This window comes from Aphelocoma coerulescens, chromosome 6 (genome assembly GCF_041296385.1).
Source record: "Aphelocoma coerulescens isolate FSJ_1873_10779 chromosome 6, UR_Acoe_1.0, whole genome shotgun sequence".
NCBI lineage: Eukaryota > Metazoa > Chordata > Aves > Passeriformes > Corvidae > Aphelocoma > Aphelocoma coerulescens.
In genome coordinates this window covers 26820206-26846514 of record NC_091020.1, presented here as the reverse complement: position 1 = coordinate 26846514, position 26309 = coordinate 26820206, and the positions used below count along the sequence as shown (strand labels likewise).

General features: G+C 45.4%; 1 protein-coding gene across 5 annotated transcripts in view; it reads right to left on the bottom strand.

Annotated features, from left to right (window-relative positions):
• Positions 1 to 17119: 17119 nt before the first annotated feature.
• The window catches only part of ADD3 (adducin 3), a 93757-nt gene continuing 84567 nt past the window's right edge, over positions 17120 to 26309 (bottom strand). For 4 of the 5 annotated variants that reach the window (XM_069019985.1, XM_069019984.1, XM_069019986.1 and 1 more), the window contains 7 exons: positions 25180 to 25362; positions 24602 to 24859; positions 23419 to 23538; positions 22061 to 22150; positions 21213 to 21333; positions 20202 to 20297; positions 17120 to 19500 (listed from right to left, as the gene is read on the bottom strand). In XM_069019985.1, the coding sequence (XP_068876086.1) occupies positions 19202 to 19500; positions 20202 to 20297; positions 21213 to 21333; positions 22061 to 22150; positions 23419 to 23538; positions 24602 to 24859; positions 25180 to 25362 (1167 nt within the window). In that variant the 3' untranslated portion in view covers positions 17120 to 19201. The remainder of the gene's footprint in view (positions 19501 to 20201; positions 20298 to 21212; positions 21334 to 22060; positions 22151 to 23418; positions 23539 to 24601; positions 24860 to 25179; positions 25363 to 26309) is intronic. The other variant, XM_069019988.1, reaches the window with a different exon arrangement.

Below are 26309 nucleotides of genomic sequence, written 5' to 3'. Positions count from 1 at the left end.
CTCGCCGGGCTCACCGGCCTCCCAGGGACCGGAACTGGCTGGAGAGAAGGAGACGAGAGGTCGTGGTGGCGTTCAGAAGTGATGTATTAGTAAGTGTTAATTGGTACCTGGAGCCCGCAGCATCACGTGGACCTGAATCATCTGAGAAGGGATGGTGCCCCAGACTGCAGCGCATGCAATGAAATCCCTGCGGCTCCCAGTTGCTGGGGGCCAGCAGGCTATTTTTGGGAAGCATGGCTGCAGGATTTCATCGGTCACATGCCCTTACCGCGGCACATGCCGGGGCTGGGCCAGCTCTCCGTGCAGTGCGGCTCAACACAGCCTCTCCCGTGGCCATATGGCACCTCCTCCGTGCCGGCAGCACCGCATGGCTGCTGCCACATCAACAATGCCACGACTTGTCCCATCACTGCATTTGGCAGCCCAGAACGGGCTGATGTAGGGGGGAGGGCACGAAGCATCATCTAGATTTAGTTGTGGCCTGAAGAGTGGAGAAGGCAGAGCCTGGTGTGCTGGGAGCAGAGCCGGACGGAACGTGCTCAGCACCCGCAGGTGACTAGCCATCCCTAAAAGCAGGATTTCAGCTGGAAAAGCAAGGGCTGACCAGAGCAGGAGTGGGGGTGGGAGCCAGGCTGAGCCAAAGGGTACATCCAGGCAAGTGAAGGACTCAAAATGCACTTGGCTTTTATTGACTCCACTGACTAGCTGAGATAAGACACGATTCCTGCTTTACAAGCATGCATGGGCAAACACTCCCATTAAAACATCAGTCAGAATGTCTCTGGCTTTCTAATTGTGCAGGGACTGAGCTGGGGATGTGACTGCTCTAATCAACCCCAGTTGCAGCCACTGGAGACCTGGGCACAAGCAGCTGTCCAGCTTGGCTGGACACTGAGGGCACCTCTCTGCTGGTTCACCATCGGGCAGAGGGCTTTCCATGACCTCACCTGGAAGTACAAGAGATCATTACTGAAAGCACACCAAAGGCAGCAGAGGCAGCCAGCATCAGATTACTTAACAATCAGATGGTTTAAAAATCTCAGCCCCTCTCCCAGATGATGAGGATGTGTATGGCCATCCAGAGTCCATACTGTAGATCTTGTGCCTAATGGCAGCATCCTCTGTTATCTACTGCATTTCTTGGTCCTCCTTGTGCACCTGCACAACACTTCCCTAGGGATTTTTGGAATGCTTTGTATGAATTGGTGCTGATTCAGCCATCAGTAGCAGGTACTGCTTTTCCCAGTGTGATATCCCAGGTTTGAAGCCAGAATAATCATAATTTTGATTCCTTTCCCTTCTAGCTTAGTTCCAGGATAATTTCTCTTTAAAGGCACTTCCACAGAGAAAAGTATTCCCAAGGCAATGGTCCAAGGGCAGGCATTTCAAGGGAACTGGCTCAAGAGGAATGGAGGCTTTAGGGCTTGTGAGCTGTGGGGTACAAAAAAGAAGGGTGGGCAGTGGAAAGCACACAGAATCAGAGAAGCAACACAGAAGGAGTGATAAGGGAAGAAGTTTTGCAGTGTTGCCAGCTCTGCACATCCAGCAGCCATGGTCCAGCACCCTCATCCACTGCAGCCTTCTAAATACAGCCAGTTAAGGGCATGCTCTCTTCATTTCTCTTCTCTTGTACTTTGTTCAACCGTTGAGCTCATCCTGAAGTCTCACTGTTGATTTTTTCTCTGCAAGGCAATGGGGTAGGTGCTTCTCCAACAAAAGTGGAAGACCTGAGTGCAGCCCTATGGGCCCACGGAAATGGGAGATGGGGTGAGATGGGGTGAGATGGGGTGAGATGGGGTGAGCCACTGGCTCAGCCCCACCGCCCACACCGTCAGCACGGCCCCAGCTTCCAGGCACGTGGCCAAAGCAGTGCTCACCACGTGGGAGATCCCTGGACCTTTTATCAGCAGCCTGTGGCTGCAGGCTGCCCTCAGTACAGCGTGGCACAGCAAGAGTAGCATGGCCCAGGGGTGCAGAGGTTGGGTGCCCACACTGATGTTGCCAAATCCACAGCATCATTTGGGGATTGGGCTAGATAAGAGGTAAGGTTGCTGGAGTGCTTTATTTTGCAGTGCTGCATAACACAGCAAGGTGTGGGTTTAGGTGCAAAGCTGCCAGGTGGTGTGAGGTGCCATGAGAAAACCCTGGGGTAGAGGGTGAGCATCCCTTCCCCTCTGCCATGGGAATCATCTCACGTGTGTGCGTGGTGCCCATTGTGGGCTGAAGAGAGGAGAACAGAGCTACTGCTCTGAGCACAAATGCTAAGTCCACTTTGGTGGGTGTATTCTGACCTTGTTCTGGTGGTATCACACACAGCAGCTGTTTCCCCACATCGCAGGTGTTATCCATTCAGTTTGTTCCAGTGGCAGCACCAGTGTAAATCATCCCCTGGACAGACCTGGCAGGGTTCAGAGAGGGTTTTAAAGGATGGGGGCCAGCACAACCCTAGATTTCGGTCTGCAAAGGCTCCTGGAAGCACCTGCTCTCTCTCCTTTCAGGCTAATCCCAGTGTAATCCTTTTATAAAATTTCACCTGCCTTAAAAGTCTGCTGCAGCCCATTTGGAAGGACTAACTGATTTTCCAAGTGATAGTTGTGCTGCCTGTCTGCCAAGGGCATGCATTTCTCTCTGCACAAGAGTGATATACAGATATTGAAAAATTGTTTGGAGGCTATCACATATCTGTTTTGTTTTTCTTTTTTTAATGGACACAGTTGTTGTAGTGGTGATGGGCTAGAACTGGTCTGGTGCAGCTGTACCCTGGAGGGGAAGCAGATCTCTGATGGAACCTGGGTAACTCCTAAAATCTTGATTTTTCCGTTGGACCCAGGAAGATTTTAGTGTTACTGGCATTATTCCTTGTAGTCAGCCAAGTGCCCCAGCCCAATGGCGAGTGCAGGTATTGCCCCTCTCCTCGCCCAGGCATGATTTAATTGGGGTGCAGAAATCAGCCCGCACAGAGAGATACAAGATACACAGAGGTCAGTGAAATCTCGTATTTCTTCTTTCACTAGTCAATAATTAATACATGTAGCTCTCCCTGGAGCACTGGCTCCAGGCTGTCCTGCCAGGCCCCGGCTGCCACCTGCTATTGCTGCCTGTTGTCACTTGTCCCCAGGCGTGACACGGGACTGTGATTTACAGCAGGGCCACACATCCTTCTGTGGGGCTGGTAGATGCTTGCAGCCAAGGGCTCAGTCTCCTTAGGGATGCTGTCAGGTCCTGGCTCTCACTTGGCCAGACCCAGAGTGGGGGGCTGCATCCAGCCCTCTTATGAAGCCATCATTACAATGGCCTTTCACTTCTCCAACTGCTCCCTTAATTAAACAAGAGATCAGGATAACTTAGAGGTGCCCCAGGAGAAAGGCCCTTGTCAGGGTTTCAAGTGCCTGCCCCAGCAGTTCTCATGCATAAGGTGGGTCCTCAGGCCCTTGAGTAATCCTGATCCTTTTCTGGGGCTCAGGAAGCTCCATGGTTTCGCTGGGTGTCTCTGGCTGCCCACGCTGCTGCATCGCCTCTGTGATCTGTCCTTGATGCTCTCTTTTGGTGTGTGCTAGAAATAACTAAGCTACAAATAGTGGTGATGGTCCCTCTCGCCTGCTCCTGCCTTGCCCAGCCATACTGCTTATCTCAGATCCATTTATGATGCTGTTATTTACAGTTTCATCCTGCAAGTACCTCTAAAGCTTCTACTTAATTTCCTCTGAAATCCCTCCTTACAAGCTACCTGTGTGGTGCTCCCTCATCTCCTGATCTCAGCATTCATCAGGCAAACCTGAGCTATGAGCTCTGCTTTTACAATAAGCTTTTTTTTTACTTCCAGCCTCCTAATTGCCCTCCCCACTATCCATCTTTGTAATAGTAGGTTTTCTGTCTCAGAGGCTGGGAGCTGGCAGGAGCTCTTCTCAGCTCCTACTAGTTCTCTGCTGTTCACGTGGCCTTTCACAGTATTTGCCACGCAGTTCTGATATAAAAATAATAAAGAATTTTTCTTGCCCACCCTTAAGGGAAAGCACACATATGGTCTGAAATTGCCTTGTGCCAGCAGAAAAAAGGCACATCTCATGGTGGGTGGATTAAATGCTGAATATTCCTGGTGGGTCTGGGTGGCTCTGTAAGGAGTGGATGGGATCTGCCGAGGCAGGTGGGAGGATGGATGTGGCAAAAGGTCCAAGAGTGTCTCCCCTGGTGAGAAGAGCCAAGTGGAGGATCTAGTTCTCCATCTGTTCATCAGAAAATTTTATACCACTCCTAGGAATACACCAATTGATCCTTGAGTCTGGGCTGGGCTGGCAGATCAAGAGAAGGTCATTTGACATTGCTCCAGGCAGGAGGATCTTGTAATAGTCTCAGTGTGCAATTTTGCATGCTTTGGCTCCGGGTTTTTATGTTAAACTCGGTAATGTGACATCCAACACAGCGACATCCAGCACATTTCTGGGATTTGTGCTTTCTGGGCTGGGGCTGAGGAGCCATTAGGACAAGCCCAGCAGGATGCACTGTGGGAAGAGCAGAGAAAGAGGATCCCACACCTCCCAATGGACAGTAGTTTAAACCTCTTCTCACTTTTGAATGCCTTGTGTCCCTCCACTCAGCTGGCCTTTTAACTGATGTCATAGCACAAAACCTCCCAGCCCCCCTGTGTTTTGATGCATTAGCTCAGGATGGCCTTCCTCAGGTGGTGGCAGCTATGAAACCACGCATCTCTGGGGCTGTGCACAAATTGTACCTGCTCAGGTGCCTCATTTTTCCCTTTCATGCCCTCAGGCCTCGTGTCTTGGCAAAGTGGCTGCAGAAGATAAAGCCTAGAGGAAAAGAAAGGCAGCAGCTTTATGAGGAGAAGTGTCCTGAGAGGTTTCCAGACATCCCCCCCCCAAGATGGAGCATGCAGAAATTATGCCCAGGGTTTTGGAGGGGCAGGGGCTCAGTTTTGCCCTCCCCAGACTGTCCCTTCAGCAATACCTTATTTCTGCTTTGCCAAAGCTTTCTCTACTTGGACTTACTGGACAGTTTCTACAAAGAAATTCTTCAAATTTGCACAGTTAAATTAGTTTCCTTGAATTTCCTGGCTAACTTGGGCTTGCAGTAGCTAGGGCTGGTGTTAAGGTGGGGAAATCCATCAGGCCACAGCTGACATTTGACTCCAGCAATGGCAGCAAATAAATAATAGTGAAAAATTACATTCTTCCTTTCAAAGGAAGGGAAGAATGCTGGTTATTCCAAATAAAAGGCTGGATAAAGGTTTCATTTTAAAATTTTGTTAAATTTTAGAAAAAATATTGTGGACTGAAGAGGTCATGCTCAGATCTGGAGTTACTACTCACCTGCAGGCAGAAGAAGGGGTCAGTGCCCAGGGAAAGACTGCAGGAACCTGCAGGGCAAAGGCTACTGGGGCTGGTTTGGAGGCTGGGGGGCACAAGGATGCTGCTCTTGGCCCTCATGCCACACCACAGTGGGCAGGGGAAAGCAGCCCCTGGCTGTGGTGCCACAATGATTGACATGAGCTGGGCAAGGGAGCGTATAGCCTGGAGAGGACAGTGCTTCCCAGGAGGAGCTCTGCTTTGGGAGGAACCTTGGGAGCATCCAGTGGCACCAGCCAGCAGCTCTGCTGGTTCAGTGTGGGAGTGATGCATTGAGAGACAACTCGTGAGTCTTGCAATTGCTGTTGCCTAATGATTTCCTTCATTTCTTACAAGCATCTCCCTCCAATACAGCTCACTGTGCCTCTGCAGGCCACTGGCAGGCAGGTTTTGACCCTGAAGCTGATGCAGGAGGGTTTCCTGGTGCATCCCAAGAACAGAAGAAGCACAGCAGTGTTTGGATACAGTTTTGCTCATTTTTACTTGCTTGACATCCTAATACTCAAATACAAATAGACCAGCCCTGCTGCTACTCCAAGCACCTGCTGCCATAAGGGGAGGGCGAAACCAGAGGGGATCGGCTGGGTCATTTAGTCCAACTATTCTCAGCAGCCACGTCATATAATCCCCTTCACAAATTTCCCAGTCTCCCGGCAGCCCCTACCAGTTAATACCCATTTGTTCATGTGCCAACATTATCTGAGGTTTAAAGCTATTTTCTCTCCCCAGTATTTCCCTACAGCTTCCTCTTCATCTTCCTCTGCCCTCTCTCATTGTAACTAAGGAGAAGGATTGTGCATCCTCCCAGGCTGATCCTGCTTGGCATCCTCTGTCTTCACCCTGGTTGGTCATTGCACCAGCACCAGGGGCAAGTCTTGGCATCCCAGCCCCTGGTTTGCTGCCCACAGCAATCCCACATGGATGGCTTCCAATGGGCTGGGATCCCCGCACCTTATGGCAACCATGTCACAGCAAAACCCCACTGCTGCTGGTCCTGACTCTTCTTTTGTGCAGGTCCTGGCTCTGCTGAGTAGGGGTGACCTCCCCAGCCTTGGTCAGTGTGTTACTCGCTTTGCAGTTAATTTACTAATCCTCACCTGCTCTGCTTCCACTGATGATGACTCTCACAGTGCTGTCAGATACCTGTCTCAAAGAAGAGATTTGATCTGTTGCACTGCCCGGCCTAGAAACATCACTGGCTGTAAAGAGAATAATCAGTGTGACCCGTTCATTGCACTTTTAACCCTGTGCCCTTCCTCTCCAGGCCTGTGACTGTTGTTTCCTCCAGGACCCAGATTCTGTAGGATCCCCCAAAGAGTAAACAGCTTGCAGAGTAAAACCACATAAAATGCCCCAAACCAGTTTGCAGGGCAGGACAGAGTGACTGCGGGTTCCTGATAGGGCCAGCCTGGCAGAACACCCTTGCTTAAATCAGCAGCTGATTGTGGGCAATGGCTTTGGCAGGAACACGATTGTTCCATGTTACTGATGTGCTGCCCTGCCATGGGTATTCCCCTTCCTGGGAACCCCCTGGGCACCCGTTGTTCAGGGCTCACAAAACCCTCTACAAACCTGGGACTGCTGGCTCTCAGAAAGCTGGTGACAGGGAGCAGCACAAATTATCTGCTCTACATTTCAGATGGTTGAATTTGGCGGCAGATGATGCACACAGCCAGCTTAAATCCTTGGCTCTGACAAGACTCCAATGATGATTTCCTCATCACCTGCTCCAGGTGCCAGAGCACTTCACCATGAGCATCACTTCAGGGGTCTTAAAAGATGCTGTTTGCAAAGGTTAGCCCTCTAAATCTACCCAAAAATTCTCTCAGCACTTGCAGGAAGTTGATTCCAGAGATCCTGGTTCAAATCTACCCCTATTTATTTGTATAACACTGAGAAAACACTCCAGGCCACAGCAAAATGGCTCCATCCCTTAGAGTGCTCACAGCATCTGGGGAGAGAAAATGATTCATTAGGGTGCCCAGGATTAGCAACAGGATTTGTGGTCTACAAAACACTTGGGGTGATTCAGTGTTGGAGGCTGACGGATGAAGATGTGAATGTGCTGTTGATCATGGCAGGTGAAGCAGGATGGGGACAGCAAATCTCACCTGGGGACAGCACAGGGAACTGCTAGTGGGGTGGCACTGACACAAGCTCAGTGTCAGGAGCTTGGGCACAAGGGCACTGAAGAAGATGCCATAGAAAAACAAGGTTGATTTGATGGGAAACTGAGCGGGAGCACTAAATCCTAGAGGGATGTACAGGATAATGCCTGCAAGAACAGCCCACAGGGCGGCAACAGCTGGAAAGCAGCTGGAGAAAAGCTCTGCAGGGCAAAAGCAAAGTCCTGTGACCTCTGGTGACCCGAGCCAGCACCACACAGGATGGGCACCGCCAGCCACTTGGGCTGAAGTCAAACCAGTGCAAACTCACTGGATCCAGGCATAATCCCTGCCTGCTTCCTGCCAATCCCTGCCCCACGCAGGTTTCACCCAGCCGGGCAGCCAGACACGGCAGAGGGTAGAGCAAAGACATAAACAAAAAGGTTCATGTTTTCCACCCGTCTCTCCCAGCTGCCATGCAGATTGCAGCTGTTTCTCCCCAGTCACGCTGGCCGCAATACTCGTTGGGTTGGTATTTAATTGCCTCTCCCTAACGACGCATGAGGCAGGGTGTAATTTGCTGGCGCTGGTCAAACAATACAGATAAACCCGGTTTGCGCACAAAGGCAGCGGAGCGGGGAAACTCCGCCGTCTGATTCTGCTCCCCTTTGGAGCTGGTGGCTCCAGACATGGGCGGGATAGGGAGAGGCAGACGTCTCGGCCTTCGGGAGGAGGAAGGGAAATGTCAAACAACTGGAGACACCCGCCTGCACTGCAGCAAGCTGGGGTGAAACCGTGAGTGCCCAGAACGTCACCAGGGTTGGGCTGCCACGTGCCAGCACAGGGGCTGCCCACGTGTTGTTACAGCTCAGCACATCCCTTTTCCTGGCTTTTCTTTTCTTCTTCCCGAATTTCTTCTTCAGGTATCACGATATTTTAAGATTTCTCTCTCTCCTATTTTTTAACCTTAGTAGCGTGAGCACATATAGTGGAGATAACAACTTTGCTCCTGCTCGGGAATGACCCAGCTGGATATCAAAAACCCAACAGGTTTTTTAACTTAGGAGGCAGAAGGGTTGTCATAACACCTATGCTAGTCCTCAGAGTTTCTCAGGAGATTGGTTTCGGCAGAAGTAGCCAAAAAAGGAACAAAAAAGGGAAAGCTTCATTCATACCCACATCTCACCCTGCATCCCTGCCCTCTCCAGCTCTCCTTGTACCCCAGGCTCTGGTCAGTGGACATATTTCACCCAGATGTTATAAATATTAGAAGGAGAGAGTTAAAAATTAGCCTGCCCTTGCAATGGAAGTGCTGAAAAAGCAAAACACGCCCTGCCTTGCGCTGGCCCAGGGCACAGACCTGCGTTTATGACCACGTCTAATACAGCCATGTATAACATGAGCAATTCCCAATATTGCTACAGAGAGAAGGGCAGTTACATATGTCATGGGTGGATTTTAGTCTTCCTTAAATATTTACCCCAAATATGCTGTTCATCAGAATTGCTGTTAAAGAGCTGCAAATCGCCAGCAAGAAGTGAGCTTTAAAATGCTTAGAAATTGTCACCATTAAAATTAATTAGGGAATCACCTTGTTTCGAACACCCCAGTATTTTTAGGACAGTGGATGTGTGATCCTGTCTGGGCAGCAGTGAATCCTGTGGATCACCCACTTCATGCTTGGATTTGCAGGAGGCTGACTGCTCTGCCTCACCCTGTAGAGGGAAGACTTGTTTGGGACAGCACCAGGCTCCCACATCCCATCCCCAGACTTCTCAGCATCCTCCTCCCACTGCTAACATTCTGCACATGCAATAAAACCAGCTGCTTTGTCACCAAGTTGCACATTAACACCCACACCTACAAAATGGGGTGATTTACGGGAAACTGTCAGATAACCCCGTCCCGGCGCTCGGCATCCTGGCACCTGGCACCCGACGTGCGCCCAGGCACAGGCACCGCCACCGGCGCCTGCTCAGACACGGCCTGGAGGAAGCAAACCAACAACAAAAAAAGGAGCTGTTTGTTTGAAAGCCTCTGGAACAGGAGGAAATCAAGGGTGCGTCAAAATGGAAAAGCACAAAGACAGCAGGGAAATGGGGTTTATTTATAAACTTTGAGAGGATGGCTGTGAACAATAGGGTGGGTGGCTTTTATCCCACCCAGAGAGGGAAGAGGAGTCCAGGTCTGTCAGCCCCCGGCACAGTAGCATGGGCTGGCTGGAGAGCCCTGGCCAAGTGCTCAGCCCAGGGGGTCAGGGGGTCTCCAGAATGTGCAGAGCTGTATCCTTGGCAGGAAGGCACGAGATGTTTCCTGGCTTCCCCCAAAGCTCCACCACAGCAGTCTCTATGCTGGCAATGGCAGAGGGCTGCACAGCACCCACAGTGCATGTTTCTCCCTGGGGTGTTCAGGAGCATCCATCAGTGGGCAGGTTTGGGGGCAGGTCCTGTTCCTGTGCAGCAGTGGCCCTGAGCATGCTTTGGAGCAGGTGATGCAACAGCAAACCTCGCCTGCTCATCGGCTGCCCGGGAGCTGCTGGTAACTCACTGCACATCCTCACTTCTAGTGACTTTTGTCTTGTCTGCAGGGACAGTGCAGGTGAGCCATGGCCAGTGGCAAGCTGTACCCTGGTGTTGTTTCCCAAGTGTTGGGCTGAAGGCAGGAATGGGCAGAGGTGTGGCAGTGCTGTTGGAGCAGCTCCTGTTCGCTCTGCTCCCAGCCCAGGGGCCCTTCACCTCTCTGCCTAGGTGATGTTTTAAACAAGCTCCTTTTCTCCCTTGCCATGTTAAATGCTCTGACAGCTGCAGATGGATGAACTGGAGTGGCACATGGCATTAACGAGACTGGTAAGGTAACTCACAGAGACAGCAAGCAGACACTGTACCAGCAGGGGAGTAATGGGAGGAAGGGAGCCATCAGTAACTTGACATTATCCCTGTTGCCCCAAGTGCAGCACTGGCCATCACTCTATCTGGCTCTCCAACAGCCACTGGCTGGCAGGGAGGAGCATCCTTCCTGCTGCTGGAGCTGGAGCATGGAAATAGCCATCCCAGCCCCTGGCCACGGCATTTCGGTTAACACAGGAGCTAAGAGGTGCTGTCATTCCTTTAGGATTGGAGGAATCATGTTGTCTAAATCCTAAAATCAATTAGTAACTGCATCTATCAAATTAGAGGCAGCTGCCAAAAATGGCACTTGCACACGTGCACTGGTGTTGCTCAAAGAGCCTGTCTAACTTTGTGCACCAAAAGCTATTTAATCCATATGGTGGGCACAGGCTAACACTGGGGAATGCTTCCTGCATGCCAGATCTTCTCTTCTTATGGGAATATGCCCTTTTTAATCTGAATTTTCCAAATAGTAAGACACTTGTGGGCTATGGAGACCTAGGCATTAGGGCAGGCAGAGCTGCCTTTGTGGTTCATTGGCAGGGAAAAAGCTTGCTGCTGACCCAGGGACTTGAAGAATTTGTCCTTTTAGAGCCTGCCTAAAACCAGGTTGGTTCTGGCTTCTTCTGCCTGCTTGTGCCCCAGACCAGCTCAGGGAGGAGGGCAGTGTGCCCAGCACTGCTCCTACAGCAGCTTAACTTTGGCTTTGGAGTCTGTAACAGCCAAGAGGTGACAGTGATGGGAGCTGGGCACAGCAGCTGCTGCTCTGACCCTTCTCCAGCCATCCCAGTGCAGCTGGGGGTGTCCAGGGCTGCACCACACATGCTGGAGGGTCAGCATGGACGGTGCCCCAGTGGGAATTGCAGAGTGGATGAGTCTCCGTCATCCTCGACAGCTCTATTGCAGATCTCAGACTTCTGTACAAAGTTATTTATTTATGGTAAGAACCACTTTTTCTCTCTCAAAAACTGCCAAAGCTGGGATTATCCCACAGGGGTAATTTGCAGCTTTGCCTTCAAGCCCCTATTTGGGCACAGAGATCTCTCAGTGAGGAGCATCAGTTCCCCGCCCAGCCAAGTAGGAGAAGTGCTTGGAGCTGCCTCTCAGAGAATCTCCTCATTTGATTAGGAACAAATCAAAGCACTAAAGATGCTCAAGATCACAATTTCATGTTAAAACACCAGTGCATTTCGTGACCTTGCTGCTGCAAAGAGCCACTGAATGCACTGACCCATGGAGATGACACTGTGTGAGCCCGTGTCTGCCACGGGCTCGGCGCCCTTGGCACTGCACAGGGATCCTGCATGGCTTTTGTGCCCTCTGTGGGATGTCCAGGGCTCTGGAGAGGCAGGTGCTGTGTCGTGTGTGGAGCAGAAGGCACTTGTACAGATGCTGAGGGAGCCCGGCACTGTGTTCCCACTCACCACTGGTTTTCTCATCATACTGATTTCTCAGAGCAAACCTGCTTTTTCCAAGTGTCCAGTAAATCAGTGGTATTGACAGCCTTGATAAGATCTAAATGAGAGTAGGACTAGGCAGGGGCAGCAGCCCTCCTCTGCTTTAGGGGCAGCACTGGGTGTGCATCAGGAGCAAAGGCTGAATCCTGATCTTACAGGTTGATGAAATGCACGTGGTTTCACAAAACCCACCTGAAAAGGCATTGGCAGCACACAATGAGTCTCAGTGAGCTGTGCCATGCTGAAGTGGGGTTCAGGGAGGCTGGAGGTGCTGTTGGGAAGCCCCCAGGGGAGCCTTTGACCAGCTCACATGAATCCTCCACAGGCTGAAAATAACCTCTCAGATGAGATTATTTTCACAGAGGGAGAGGTTTCTCCAGCCAAACTGCTCCCTGTGCAGCATCGTCTCATGTTCACAGCAGCACTCATGAGGTTTAAACTGGAGGAAGAGACTGAAAGCAAAAGCAATGTGTACTTTGCTTTCAAACTTAAAATGTCCAGTGTAAGAAAATCATCAGAGTTATTGAACAGCATGAGTTGGAAGGGACCCACGAGGATCATCGAGCCCAACTCCCCTGCCACCCCTCATCTGCACAAAGCTCATTTTCAGTGAAGGGACAGGACACTGCTATTTCTTGAGATATCCATAAGAGGCCCAGTAGCCCCAGTGAGCAGCTGGTACCCCAGACATCCTGGTGCTGGCAGGAGGGAACGGGTAACACTGACACAGCGCCTTCACCCTCACCCCAAGAGGGCATTTGGGGCATCTCTAGAACCATAAAGCAACTGGAAAGGCAGAAATCAAGCCAAATGGAGTAAGACAGCCCAAAATATCTGGTTATAAGAAAACTACTCCAATACCCAAATATTCTCCCATTAGATAGACAGTGGCAGAGAAAATTCTGCCCAATGCGCCTCTTCCAGGTCATTTGTGAAGTTGGCCCCATTAAATAAATCCAGGAAGAACCAGCTGCTCCAGCTGAAGGTGAATGATCACATGTAAGTGACATTCCAGCCAGGAGATCAGGACTTGAATGGATGTGGTTACTTATTAGTCGTAAACACTGTTGAATAAATCTAAATAAATTCTCATTATTTATACAGCATATTCCTAAGGTTGGTTGGATGTTGCCAACTTTAAAATAAAACTGAAGTCAAGCAGGGTAAACATTTTAATGCCTCTGTAGATATAATTAGCATGTGTAATATGTATATACAAATATACATAATATATGTAATTATAGGTATTGGTGTTTGAGAGAGCTGTCTAGCCAGATGGAAAGAGTAAGTATTGAAAACACTGTGCCTCTGCCTGCTAGAAAGGGGAGGATGCTTATACTCACTGGAATAAGAAATTGGTAGTTCCTGTTTGGGGAAGAGAGTTATTGTCCCACATTCCCCTTCTGCTGAGTGGATTTAATAGCCAACTTCTGTCTTGTCCATCCATCTAACGGAGGATTGGGGCTGAAAGTGTCCAGCATCCAAGGGCAAAGCACTGTGTATAAACTGCAGCTGCTGCAGTGTGTTCAGAGATTTCTGTAGGTCCTTTTTGGCACCCAGCAAAGGTACAACTCAGGAGATGAGGTGGCTTTGGTCCTCTGGAGCACCTCTGAGGCCCCAGCTCAGCACCTGCCTGGGTACACATCAGCCAAGTGCCAGCTTGTGAGACACGCCAAGGCAGGTCCCCACACTGCCATTAACACTCAGAGACCTCCAACATGGCATGTTTATTAAGGGTCAGTTAGTTGTTCTCAACACCCTGGACACAGAAAATCAGCCATCTGCAGCAACCTTTCTTTTTCCATCCCCACGGGGGCATGGAGGAGAGGGAAAGGCCTGGGCTGATAGGATGTTCACTGAGAAACTCAGTCCCTGCAAGGTCTTCAAGCACAGCTGGTCAAAATGCTGATGTTGGGGGCTGCTTTTTTCCCTGCAGTTCAGGGATTATTTGGCTCTCACTGCATCAAGCCAAGGGCTACACAACTTGCTCTTCTGCAGCTCTCCCTGCCATGGCAAAGTGCTGAGCCCTTTGAGAAAAGCCAGGCCATTAAGTTAAGCACCTCACTTTAATCGATGTTTGAACTTTCTGTACCTTTGGGAGGAGAGGGATGAGTGCCATGCCTGGGAGGTCAGAGAGCAGCCAGCAGCTGACATGCCGAAGGTCAAATCCAGCACCAGCTGGCAGTGTCAGCCACGGCTGGGAGCGGCCAGGACCATGCCCAGGACCACGTCACCGACAGAATTTCAGCTGTTCCTTACAGAGTTCAACTACTCATCATCCTGATAACCCAGGGCACAAGTTTTGTTTTTACAAATAACATTTGCAAATTGAAAATTTGCAAAAGCTCCAGCAGTATCCAGAGATACGCAGTCGTGTTGAGCTACTGCTGCAATTGTGAAAGGAAATGCATCTGGAATTCATGACATGGAAGCAGGTGAGACAGAAAGGTGCAGGATGATCCTTTGGCACCAGTGGTCTTCCACTGGGGTCTCCTGTGACTTCTGCCCCACCATCCAGAAACACTGAGAAGTCTCTGGCCTGTGGGTAAGGCTGACAGAGAGAAAATATTGAACATACGGATATTATTTTGCTCAGTGGACTGAGTTAAAAAGTGCAAAAAAACTTCACCAACATTTTTAGCTTGTTGCAAAAGGATGGAGGAGAGAGGAGGAGCCTTGCCTCCCTGACAAAGCCTGCTCCATTGCTGGATTTTGAAATGAATCAATATAGAAAATGAGTCCGGCAGCCAGATGTCTGCTTTCATCTCTCTGCACTGGAACTGGAATAAAGCCCACAAAATCTACACCAAAAATACCTTCTTTGAAAGCGCTTGGTTAGCGGCTTTGCGGCTGCGGGGAACGAAGGCAGCAAACGCGAGGGTCTGATGCCACCTAAAGGCCGCTTGAGTTTTCATCTCTCAGATGCTCTGTTAGACTTTGGGACTCTCAACCACAATTTCAGTGTGAACTCTTGTTCGCCCTCTAGTTCTCATCGTCAGGCTTTGTTTTGTTTGCTTTTAAGTTGATCAAACTTGACTGAAGCTGCCCATGCTGTGTGCTGCAGTGGAAACTGTTTGTGTGTGTGTCTGCCTGTACTGCTGGCACACGTAAAAAGTACAGCTATTGTACCCCAACACTTCCAAAGGACAAGGCTGTACAAAAATACAAGTTTTCTCGTATTGTATTCTCTCAGAAACCTAAATTACTGCTGGCTTTGAAACTGAGATTAGAAACTGTGGCAAAGTGCTGAGCAATCTTTGTAGTGAGGATGGGCCTTCTACTATTCCCCTAAGAGTCTGTGCAAGTTTGGCCAAGCTGCAAGTCTCTGACAGAGCAGTTCTTGCAGGCTGGGTGACAGCCAACATGCCAGAAGTGCCCATCACCACTGAATGCCTTCCCGGTGTTCCCAGCACTCTGCTCGCGCCACGGGAGCCGTGCCCACGGCAACGCCCACGGCCCGGCTGGCCACGCTCCAGCTGCCCACACACACACGGCCAGGCAGCTGCTAATCAGTGCCTTTCAGAGCCCTGCACCTCTTTTAACACCCTGGGTCTTTGCAAGAACAAACACCAACCCACGCAGCGACCCCGTGGGCGAGGGGATGCGCTTCCCTGCCAGTTTGCAGAAGGGAAGAGAGAGAACATCGGTGCCCATGTCAGAAGTTTCCATCAAACCCATGTGCACAGCGTGGGACATTGCAGCCCTTTCTCACTGTCCTTGGCCACTTTGCAGAACATCCTGTTTGAGAAGTTTCCATGGGCTGAAATAGTGAAAACTCAACAGTTTTGCAAACTGGGTATCTACAGAATAGAAAATCCTCAACTAGTTGCACCAGAGAGAACAACAATTTATGCCACATGCTCAACAGTGTGCCGTGGACTCAACTGGCAAGGCAGGAAAATACTAGTCAAAATGCCATTACAGCCCTAACCATGACATTTTTCTGTCTCCTTGTGGCATCTAAAGCCTGATACACCTCATTTTGCAAATTCTGCTAGGTCTGGTTTGCTATGTAACACTCATCTCCAGAACAGCTGGAAGTCTGTAAGACTACAGCAGGTGATCACCTGGGTGTACAGCTTTACAAATCCTTTTCCTTTTTAATGTTCTTGGGTGGTAGCTTGCATACAATTCCTCATAGCAAACATTGCTTCTCTGTATTGCTCTCTCTTGGGTTAAGCAGCCTAATGACAATAATTATTTCTTATCATGTTAATGATCAATTTCGAAGCTCATCTTTCCAAGGGCTCCTACTTCCCAAAACTAAAGTTTTAACGTTTATTATGCCTGTTAGAAACATCTACTTTATTTCCATGCTTTGGTTTGCAGAATCTCGGATCCTTCGAGTGACACTGTGAAAGAGTAAGATTTAAGTGGAAATGAAGGGTCTGATGTGGTTTGTAGACTCTTGGGAATAAAGAGAGCTTAAAGACAGAAATTATCTATGCCCTTGGCCTTACAGTGGATGCTCCTCCGTGTTGATACAGTGTCTACTTTCACGTTAGTGCAGCACGAAGCAGACTGTAGATGTTTCTGGAGACAAATGATAGTCAGAAAATTACTAAAATCTTGGTCAAGATTTATTTTAAATGCTAAACCGAAATTATCCTTCCACATGGGAACCAAGTTCATCAAACTGTCACCAGACTCAGAGAGCCGAATTTTGACTTTCTTGTAAACAGAAACGAAAGGCTGATTTGTGGTAGGACAAGGAAAATAAACATTTGTGCAGTCCTCAAAGACATTTTACTGAGTTGATACAGCTACAAAAACAAAACACTGCAACTTCTGCAGCCTCAGAGGCTCCAGCATATACCATATGTTGGCAGGGCATGACACAGATGTCTTCAAATAACTTTGCATTAAGCTTTCCCTATAGGAAAACCTTTGTGCTATTAATAATAATTAAACAAAAAAAGGTAATTTCTGCGAGCTATTTCCTTGCTCGTACTTACTCAGCCCTAAAACCACCCCAGTCCCTCGAGCTGTCACCCATGATCCCATGGTGCTGCAGAGCAGGAGGCAGCCCACGATGGGGAAGCACAGACCTGCCTGGGCTCAGAACAACTGCCTGGCAGTGCCCTGGCTTTTTCCACAGGCATGTCCACTTTCCTTTCCAGCATCTGCGACAGAGACAAAAGCTGTTCAACAGCAAGATCAGGTTATTTTCTTGCTGAGCTCTCAGGATAAGCCCAAGCAAGAAGCTCTCTCCAGAATAAATTCTTGAGAAGCAACGTGCATAATCAAACCGTCTTCTCTACAAGCGAGAGATGTAAGTGTATAAACAAAAGGCTGCTATATGAAATCCATCTATTTAAAATACTGTTTATTTGTGATTTAACATTAATTAGCATTACATCTATGAGCAATTTCAGATAACATTTATATATTTTCCACAGGACACAAGAGTTGGCTGGCTCATTCTTTATGCCAAAGCAAGTAAATAGAGGCATTAGCAAAAGGTGCAAATAGTTCACGGTTGCATTTTAAAAAATATTTATGCACATTGCATTCATTTAGATATATTTTTAAAAAAGTTATGAAAAGCGTAGTTCACAGGTTACTGTTTCTACATATGTTGTAATACAACACAAATAATGTAGAACATAAAAAACAAAGTAAGCAACTGAAAGTTTCCACTATGATTAAAAACACTGATTCCAGTATTTAGTGACAGCTAGAAAATTGTTTCCAGGATCCATTCCAACATTGCATTATCACACTTACACGGTCAAAGCTAACCAGCCCCCGAACATGCTATAATCAACATTTTTGCATGCCAAACCACTCTCCAGCCATATTTAACAATTATATATTGTATAATATTTCAACCGGTAATTTGGGAATCACATGGATCTTAAAGATGTACTTCCTATTGTGATGACTGATTTACAGACATTTGACACAGCGAAGAAACCCCTATGTTAATTTCTATGTTTAGTTTGTATTTACAATACAGTAAAAGTACTAAAATGACAATACAAGTAAAAATGAGTAAGTGGCAGTACCACCCTTACCCATGGCACTAGGCTCTGATTTGCTCTGGGTTCATCCAAAGGACAACACAGATTCACGAGACTCTTTTACAATATGAATGAAACTCAAGAAAAAACCCAAAGTGTTGCACTCTGCATGAATCCATACAAATTATTTAAAACATCTAATATGGAAATGTCACTCTGCTGATTTAATAAAAATATCCCGCAATCCGTATCATATATTTAAAAAAAATAATCACCAAACTTTTACTTTCTTTGTCTCCTCCTATTTCCCTACTATTTCACTTTCCCTTTTAACATTTTTGTTTCCTTCATTTGGTTATGTTAAGAGATTATTTTTCTTCATTCATTAGCAATACCATGAGAGATAAAAAGAACAACCCACAAGTAATTTTTAAACATGAATCCAGTTCAATTTTATATGCTTTTATCCTTTGATTTTGAAGTCCCTGGATTCCTGAATTATATTTAAGTATACTCTAAACCAAGCATTCTTAAATACACTCTAACTATGAAATGCTTGGTTCACATGCTTATAATACCTTTATACTGAATGGTATACAAACATTTGAACATATAAAATCTTCTTTTTGTTTTGCCAGTTAAACTAAATTATCAATGTTAAGTGTATAAAATCCCCCTTCTTGAAAAATAAGGGTTTCCCCCGCCCCAACTGATAGAATAAAAAAGAAGTCTTCAAAAATTATATTTCACTAAAATGAAATATTTGGCAAAAAAGTTATTGAATAATGGAATTCTTTAGACATTTTGTATAATTCCAAATAAACTTTCTCTTACACAGTTTCTCCCCTAGTATTATGTGCCAGTGTATAATATTTCTATATGAGCTAATCTTAAAAAAGATGTAAAGGTGTGCTGTTAATATGCACCCACTCAAACAGGGGTACAGAAACATAAAATATATGGTCAAAAACCACAATACAAAAATGTATGATCTGGTTTCCAAATGAGACAGCAGTTTTAAAAAGTCATATGATCACTCAACAGTAACTTTAATAAAGACTTTAACTGTACTGAAAATTTTAAGGTCTGCAAAATACTCCAAGCAGAACTTGCTGCTGCATACTGTGATGGTATTTGACCTTGCTATGATGGTAATTGAGCACCTGCCAGTGTAGTTCTACATGAAACTAATCAATGTTTCCAACCCTCATAGCAATTTTGGACACAGCTAAGTGAGAGATGAATTAATTTGCAATTAACATGAAAGGTTTTTTTTGTCTCTTTGTTTGGTTTCTTTAAAGCAAAACCTCTTCCAGTTTCTACTTGTTTAGGTTAAAAGTCCAGTTACTGCACACCCCTAACACTACGCTGTTAATGGTGAACTTAAACGTTTAAAATGTGCAATGTCTCCTCACAACAGAACTGCACTTACGCTTCCACCTTCTCCTTCTTTTTACTCTTTTTCAGGAAGGATGGGGTGCGGAATTTCTTCTTCTTCTTTGAAGGGGATTTGGAAGGTGACCCTTCAGGGGACAGGGCCTCTTCTATCTTTTCAGAGCCTTTAATGGTAATCTCTACGCTCTCCACAGTACTCATGGTTAACTGACTGACCCTCTTGGTGAGATCTTCTTCCACGTCGTGGGCATCTTCCTTCCCGTTCACCACCACAACTGGCATCTCCACAGATATGAGGTTGGCATTCTGGGTGTAGAAATCCTCATGATTTTCTGAAAGAGCAAATGATTTTGCAATTATTTATGTAGACTCTCATGCAAAAAACCCCAGTATTGAGACAAAGCCTGCGAGTCTGGACTGTGATCCAAAGAATGAAACCCGAAGTGCTTAGATGTGTTTTTTTCCCCTTTTATCCACACTCTTAGTTGCTGTAAACAGACAACACAGTGAAAATGTCATTAAAGGAAAATGAGCTAAAACTCTATCTCTGCCAAGTGCATGCACAGCTCAAGCTGTATAGAGTATGTACAAATACAGTCTACACAGCACACATAGTCTCAAGCACAGTCAGAATTACACTTTACTGCAAGAGACTGTTTTACAAAAACACAGCCATTCCATACAGAAGGCATTGGAGAACCTGCCTTTTAAAATGCCTACTTAGACTTCTGGAGAAGTCTTAAGCAAAAAAACTAATCTTAACATTTTCAGTATAATAGAAGTATAATATCTATTTGCTCCACCTGGTTAATATCTAGGTTTCAGCATGCCCTTAGTTGTTTTCTGGTTGTGAGAATTAGGTATTAGAAAAAAATTGGGAAATATTGTTTTCTGGACAGAGTACCACCCAAACTTCGAAGGAGAGGGCTCCTTTTGATTCAGTTGACTTCATGCAAGTGTAAAAGTGCAGCAGAAGAGTGGAGAACTTGGGTTATTGGAGCCCTTGGCATTGTACAGAAATTGCATGGAATACCTTCTAATCTTTCTGGGACATTTTGCGGGGATTGAGTTTGTGACTGAATTTGTGATACAGATGAACCGTCATCTGAGAATAACTCCTGTTCAGCATCTGCAGGACAAGATGTGAGTTAGTAGCCAAGCAAAAGTGAAAATCAAGCAAGAGTGTCAGTGCCGGTGCTACAAGATTTACAGCTCTGCTACAGCTTCGTGTTGCTCATGCTCACAACAGCACAAAGTTACAATACACAGTTGAAACGCTAAAGAAATAGGGGTTTACTTGTTTTATCTGCTAAAAATCAGTATATATTAGTTCTTTATCAGAAAGCATTAACAAAGGTGGCAAGGTTGCATTCCAAGTAGCATGCCACATGGTTTTATCTAGCCCTAAATCACAGTCTGCCGGTACAATAAGCTATTACACGATGTCCTGAGTGTGACATATGGCAAAGTTGTTCTATTACACAGCATTAGTGAAGAAGAATTCACAGTAAGTGCTACTGTTAAAATTAAAACCCTGAATTAGCAAGTCTCTATGGAATAGTAGTTTTGGAAGAAGATGTGAAAAGTGAAAGTAGATGAGACTTGCACACTGGGAGAACAGAAGTAAAATTAAAGAAGCCAGGGCCAAACATCTCAGTAAACTTTCGCTTGGGTGGGCACAGACTTGAGCAACTTGATCTAACTTTAGCATCATCTCTGAGGAGGAGTTGGATTAAGATGACCTTCATGGACTCTCCCACCTTCAGTTATTCTATATTCTGACACAAAAATTCATCATGTTAACTTGTGTTTTTGTCAACCCCATTTCTGTGCAAACCTTTCATTGCTTTAATTTCAGCACTAACTAAAGTAAAAGAACAAACCCCATTTCACAAAAGAATTCTACCACCTCAAGGAATGATTTGTTCTAAACTAGCTGCCAACAGTATACACTAATAATTAACATGCACGCAACTTTTACAGTAGATATTTTCAAGCTTATTATTAACATGTGAACCCCAACAATTCAATCCACACCGCTGACCTTCCAACCCCTGCTGCTTGCGCTCAATGGTTTTCTTGTACTCCTCCAGTTCCTTTTCGGTGAGGTGGCTGAACGGGTTGGGCGGTGCCGGCGGCGCGTGCTCGTCATCAAACTGCATTGGCTGGGAAAGGGAAAGCCACAGAATTTAACAGTTAAAGAATAAGAAGCAACAAGCAAAACGTGCAGGGCTAATGTATCTTTTTTTTTTTAAGCCAAAGTTTGTTGACAAAGTTTTGGCAGGGAATACAGAATTAAAACACCGATGTACTAACTGTTGGCTAGCTGGAAACTCCTAGACGTATAGAATTCCAATTCCAATTCATCAAAATTTCTTGGATAACCTTATTAGGGATACCTATACTGTTTGGAAGTATATTCTATTCAAGCAAAGGTTAATATGGGCAGGTAAGAAACTGGCAACCCTCTCTCCCAATAATAAGCCTGTTTCTAATGAAAGCTGTCTTCTACATGGTCACATCCCACCTTTTAAACTCAGCTATTTCTGGGACTCAATTGTTACCTTAAGCATCACTTCCACAGGCTAATGAAGGCTATTTTTGGCCCATGCATTCTAAAGTTCTTCCTCTCTCACTTAAATGATCTTACACAAGGATCCTACTTCATTAATATTAATGGAAGCAGACTTAACATGCATATCTCAATTTGAAACTAACATTTTAAACCTTTAAAATGAAACATGAATAAGATGTATCACAGCTCTAAAACTGGCATCAAAATAATCAGTTCTAACAAGACACTTAGAATGAAAATGGCCCAAGCTGACATTTGAAAAACAGGCAGCCAAATAACCTGAACAGCTGTAAATTAGTTAATTATGTTGTACTCACTGAACTCGGCTTTTTATCCACAACAATCCCTGCGAGCAGCTGAGACTGAGGTCCTGCTGTCTTTAGGTCATATCGGTTTTGCTCCCTTATCTATAGAGAGAAAATAAACCAGGTTAGAAAGAGATATTTCTCTTTAATAAATCCTGTGCCCATCAGCTTTGCAAAGCCACTAACACAGGCAGCAGCGAGTGGCTGGAGGATCAAGCTGTATGCTGCTGCACCTAAAAATTAAGAACTCTTCTTCCACCTCAAAATACACAGCATATGTTGTTTAGCTATTTCAGTATTCCCAAATGTTCACCCTAGTCCCAATTCCTGCACTTCATGTAAGCCAACATTTAGAAATAAGCTCCCAGGAATAGTTCCTGAACCTCTCCTCTCCACCTCACACATCAGCTATTGGAGAAAACTCTGTGATCACAAAGGTTGGTGAAGTTTTTCCTTCTGTGAATAGTTTATTTTTTCCTCAAACTAACAGCCCTAGCTTCTAATTGTCAGTGCTTAAGAGATTGACAGATCAGATATAAATATCAATAGAGATCATATAAAAGAAATCCTACAGCAGAAACTTAGGAATAAACTCTATGAGCCAGTGACATGCATGAATTTAAAAATCATTGCCTGGGACATGTATTAATCTCTAGATGATTAGAGGGTGCCTTTCCAGTTCTGAGGAAGGGAGTTACTCCTTCTAACTCCACTTCAGTCCCCAAGGACACTGATATAGTGCTTTCCAAGAAAGAAAAAAAATATGCAACCAAATGAAAAAAGTCCTGAATATCTGTTAATATAGTTATGCTGAGGGTGGAATATTTGGTCAGTCTGATAATCAGTGTCTTTCATGCTGGAAGGGAAAAGCAGAGAGATATTTCTGTTTACAGAGAGGTCCAACAATAATCTCTCATTTTCTTTTCTTTACTGCCATTAGAAATTCCAGTTTAACAAGCACTAGGCAAATTAAAACAGAACAGAGCAAGATTAGAGTCTGAGATTGAATCATGCTGCAGATGACGCACAGCAATTCGGTTCATGTTGACACCTAACTACCTACTAAATAAAATGCTAAATAACAGGGACTACCATTTCCAATCTATTATTTCCAGAGTTAATACTCATCCTTCATCAGACTATTGCACTCAAAATTTAAATATATAAATACTGCATATGTATCTACAGACTTTATATATATCACACATTTAAATACATGTTTTTGATGCCAAAAATCACATATAGTGTAAGAACCTTCTTAATGAAATCAAAACATTTGAAAATGTTATTTTACTGCTCTGCTGAATCATTACTTGAACACAATTTTATTTGGAAATGTTAGAATTTTCAGTTTATTACACTTCTTTTACCTTATTTCTCTTTTCCAACACTTCACTTGGGTTTGTGTTTAGGGGAACAAATTGGTTTGGATCTTCAATTTTGATTGGCGTCCCTCCACTAGTCTTGGAGGAGTCATCAGCTTTCATCCACTTAAAGGGGGGGAAAAAAAAAAGAAAGATGTTAAAAAACCCAGTATTATTGGAAATGAGCAATTCTCTGTGGTGTCTTTCTGTTAAAGAAGAGGTATCAAGAAAGGACTTTCTGACTTTATTCTCAATTCCACATGACACCTAAAAAATAATCTCAACCCCTTACATGTTTGTGTGTTTTCCCAAGAGGATTTAAGTTGCCTTGAACAAGATTACTTTTTGTAAACATTGACATACATTCCTGAAAAATGCAGTGTTAGCTGTGTGCCAATGATGCTGTATTTAGAAAACTTTCTAGTAACTGGCATGTAGATCCAGAGCCCTTGTTCATGCAGTCGACTTCCACCTCTGCTGGCCACACATTGACTAGATTTTTCCCTTCTCAAGCAGGGTTCTGAGGGTGTTTTTCCCAAACTCAAGTTTAGAAACCTGCCAGCCTGCCAGCAGGAGGAGCTGATGCTTTTAGAGCTGTACTGTGTGACTGGGAGTAGCTGAAGAGCAGTAACACGCTCTTGGTAGTCCCACGAGGGCCACCTCTCTGCAGGCTGGAAACTAAGTGTAAGCATCCTGCTGAGCTGCAGGAGGGGGAAAATCTTTATCATCATTGAAAGCCTGTAGCATGAACAGACCTTTTGAAAGCTGTTTTCAGTAAGCTCACAAATAGAAAAGGGGCAGCTAGAGATGAATTAGAGCTTGTGTCTCCCTCATGTAAAAAAAGAACAACCCACGGGTGACTTAAAACCTTACTATATTTGGTGGATAACTAATAGCACAAGATGATCTGGTAGAAAAACTGTTCTCAACTTCAGGAATAAGAAGAGATGGTTAGAACTGCAAAATCATGGTTAAATTTTATCATAAACTGTTACTCTTGCAGTCAACCCCTCTCTCCCCAAACAAAGGAGACCCTCAGTACCAATGTCATTAAGTCCCAGAAAAGCCTGTTTTAATTAGCTCAATAAACTTATTTGCTAATCCTGTTTAAGATTTCCTCATATAAACTGGGCATAACTTACTTTCAAGTAGGGCAAAATCTAAGTGACTGCCCAACGTATCAACCTACCGTGATCTTAGTCCTGGGACTGGCTTCCCCATTCCAGGACTCCTCAGGCACATTAACTTTCAAGTATGTGTTTGGAGAGTTCAGCCATCTTGTCTTCTCTCTCTGTTGCCTCTGTGCAAGGAATTTCAGGGGGGAAAGTGGGACTGTATCATCTTCAAAGGAAAAGGCAGTCACAGTGGCTGGGATCTCGACATCACTCTTATGTCTGGGTTTTTCTCTGACTAATGGTTGCCTATAGGCATAGCCAGTTCTGTATCCCTGTGGAGGAGGAAAATAAGAAAAGAATGTTTAAACATACAAAATAAAACTTCTTACTATTAAACTACTATACATTTGTAAGATGGTGGGACAAAATTGAAGCTCAAAGCATGATAAATTCTTACTAAGAATACTGCTGTCAGAAACAGTATGACAAATTACACTTCACATAATGAAGAGATTTTCTACCTCTTACATTTACTCTGTCTTCATTTTAGAACTCACAGAGAAACCAGAAAAAAACTTTGCTTTGACAGAAGTTACTCCTACACTCAAAAGTTTACAGGACTATATGGATACCACCATCAACATGCTCTCACCAGGTTGTCCAGCATCCTCATGAGAGCTTCAAATTCTTGCTCCCCAACTTTCCATTTTTGTTGTGAAGCCATATTAACTCCACCTCCTCCCATTGCTGCCACGGCGTGTGTGGAAGGCTTGAACTTCTGCAGATCCAGTAGTAGGAGATTGTCTATCCCACCTGCTCCAGCTAGTGCATGAACCTGCAGACATCATGGAGGACATCTGATTTGTGAAAAGGCTTTTGTATTCTCTGCTTTTCTGAATTTGCAGCAGAAGCTTGCTTAAATACATGCTGCAGTTATTTCTCAGGCTAGTTTTCTACTGTCCAAAAAAATGTATTAAAATACACAGCAAGTGACTGTTACAGAAAGCATTATACCATCTACTAATAACTGCACTTTAAAAGGAGTAGATTCAAACACTTGATTTCAGAGTACCTTAAAAAAATCTTTCTGCATCACAAGATTAAAAATTTTTCATTTTTCTAGCTGTTTCAAAATGAAATAGTAACTGAACTCAAAATAAATGGCAGGGCAGGGCAAGGAAGGAAAGGAGTGGGAGCCTGTCATTTGCACATCCAAATGCCTCTTTGGGAGGACAGGATCACTGGGGAACAAGCACAAAGTGACAAAGTTTCTGGAGATGGGCTTAAAAGTTATGAAAGGTGAGAACACTTTCGGTGGTCTCTTTTCACAGGCTATAGGTAACATCTGGATACCTAACTAGGTACCTAAGGTTAGACAAAATGGAAACAACTGAATTTGTGATTCAAGTTATTTTTAAATATGCCACCCTCTACCATTGCTCTAAAGACCTCCTTTTAATTTGGTTTCACAAATCTGTGATCACAGAGAAACGCTTCTTTTCTTGTCACAACATTCAGCTTCAATAAAGGAGCTGGCTCTCAAGAGATCTTAAATCACACTTCCTCATGCAGTGAGTACCAGCAAATGTATCATCTGACAGATTCCCTGCATGAGGCTCACTCTGCACAGCATGGAACAAAACCTTCTGTACCCTTCAGAGCGTAACACCACGGAGACTGTGTCAGTGTTCCTAGAATGAGTATTTGTGCCATTCCCTTGCTGATTCCCTGATTATTCCAGTCTTTCTGACTTTGACCTGGTAAACAGGATTACTAGATTCC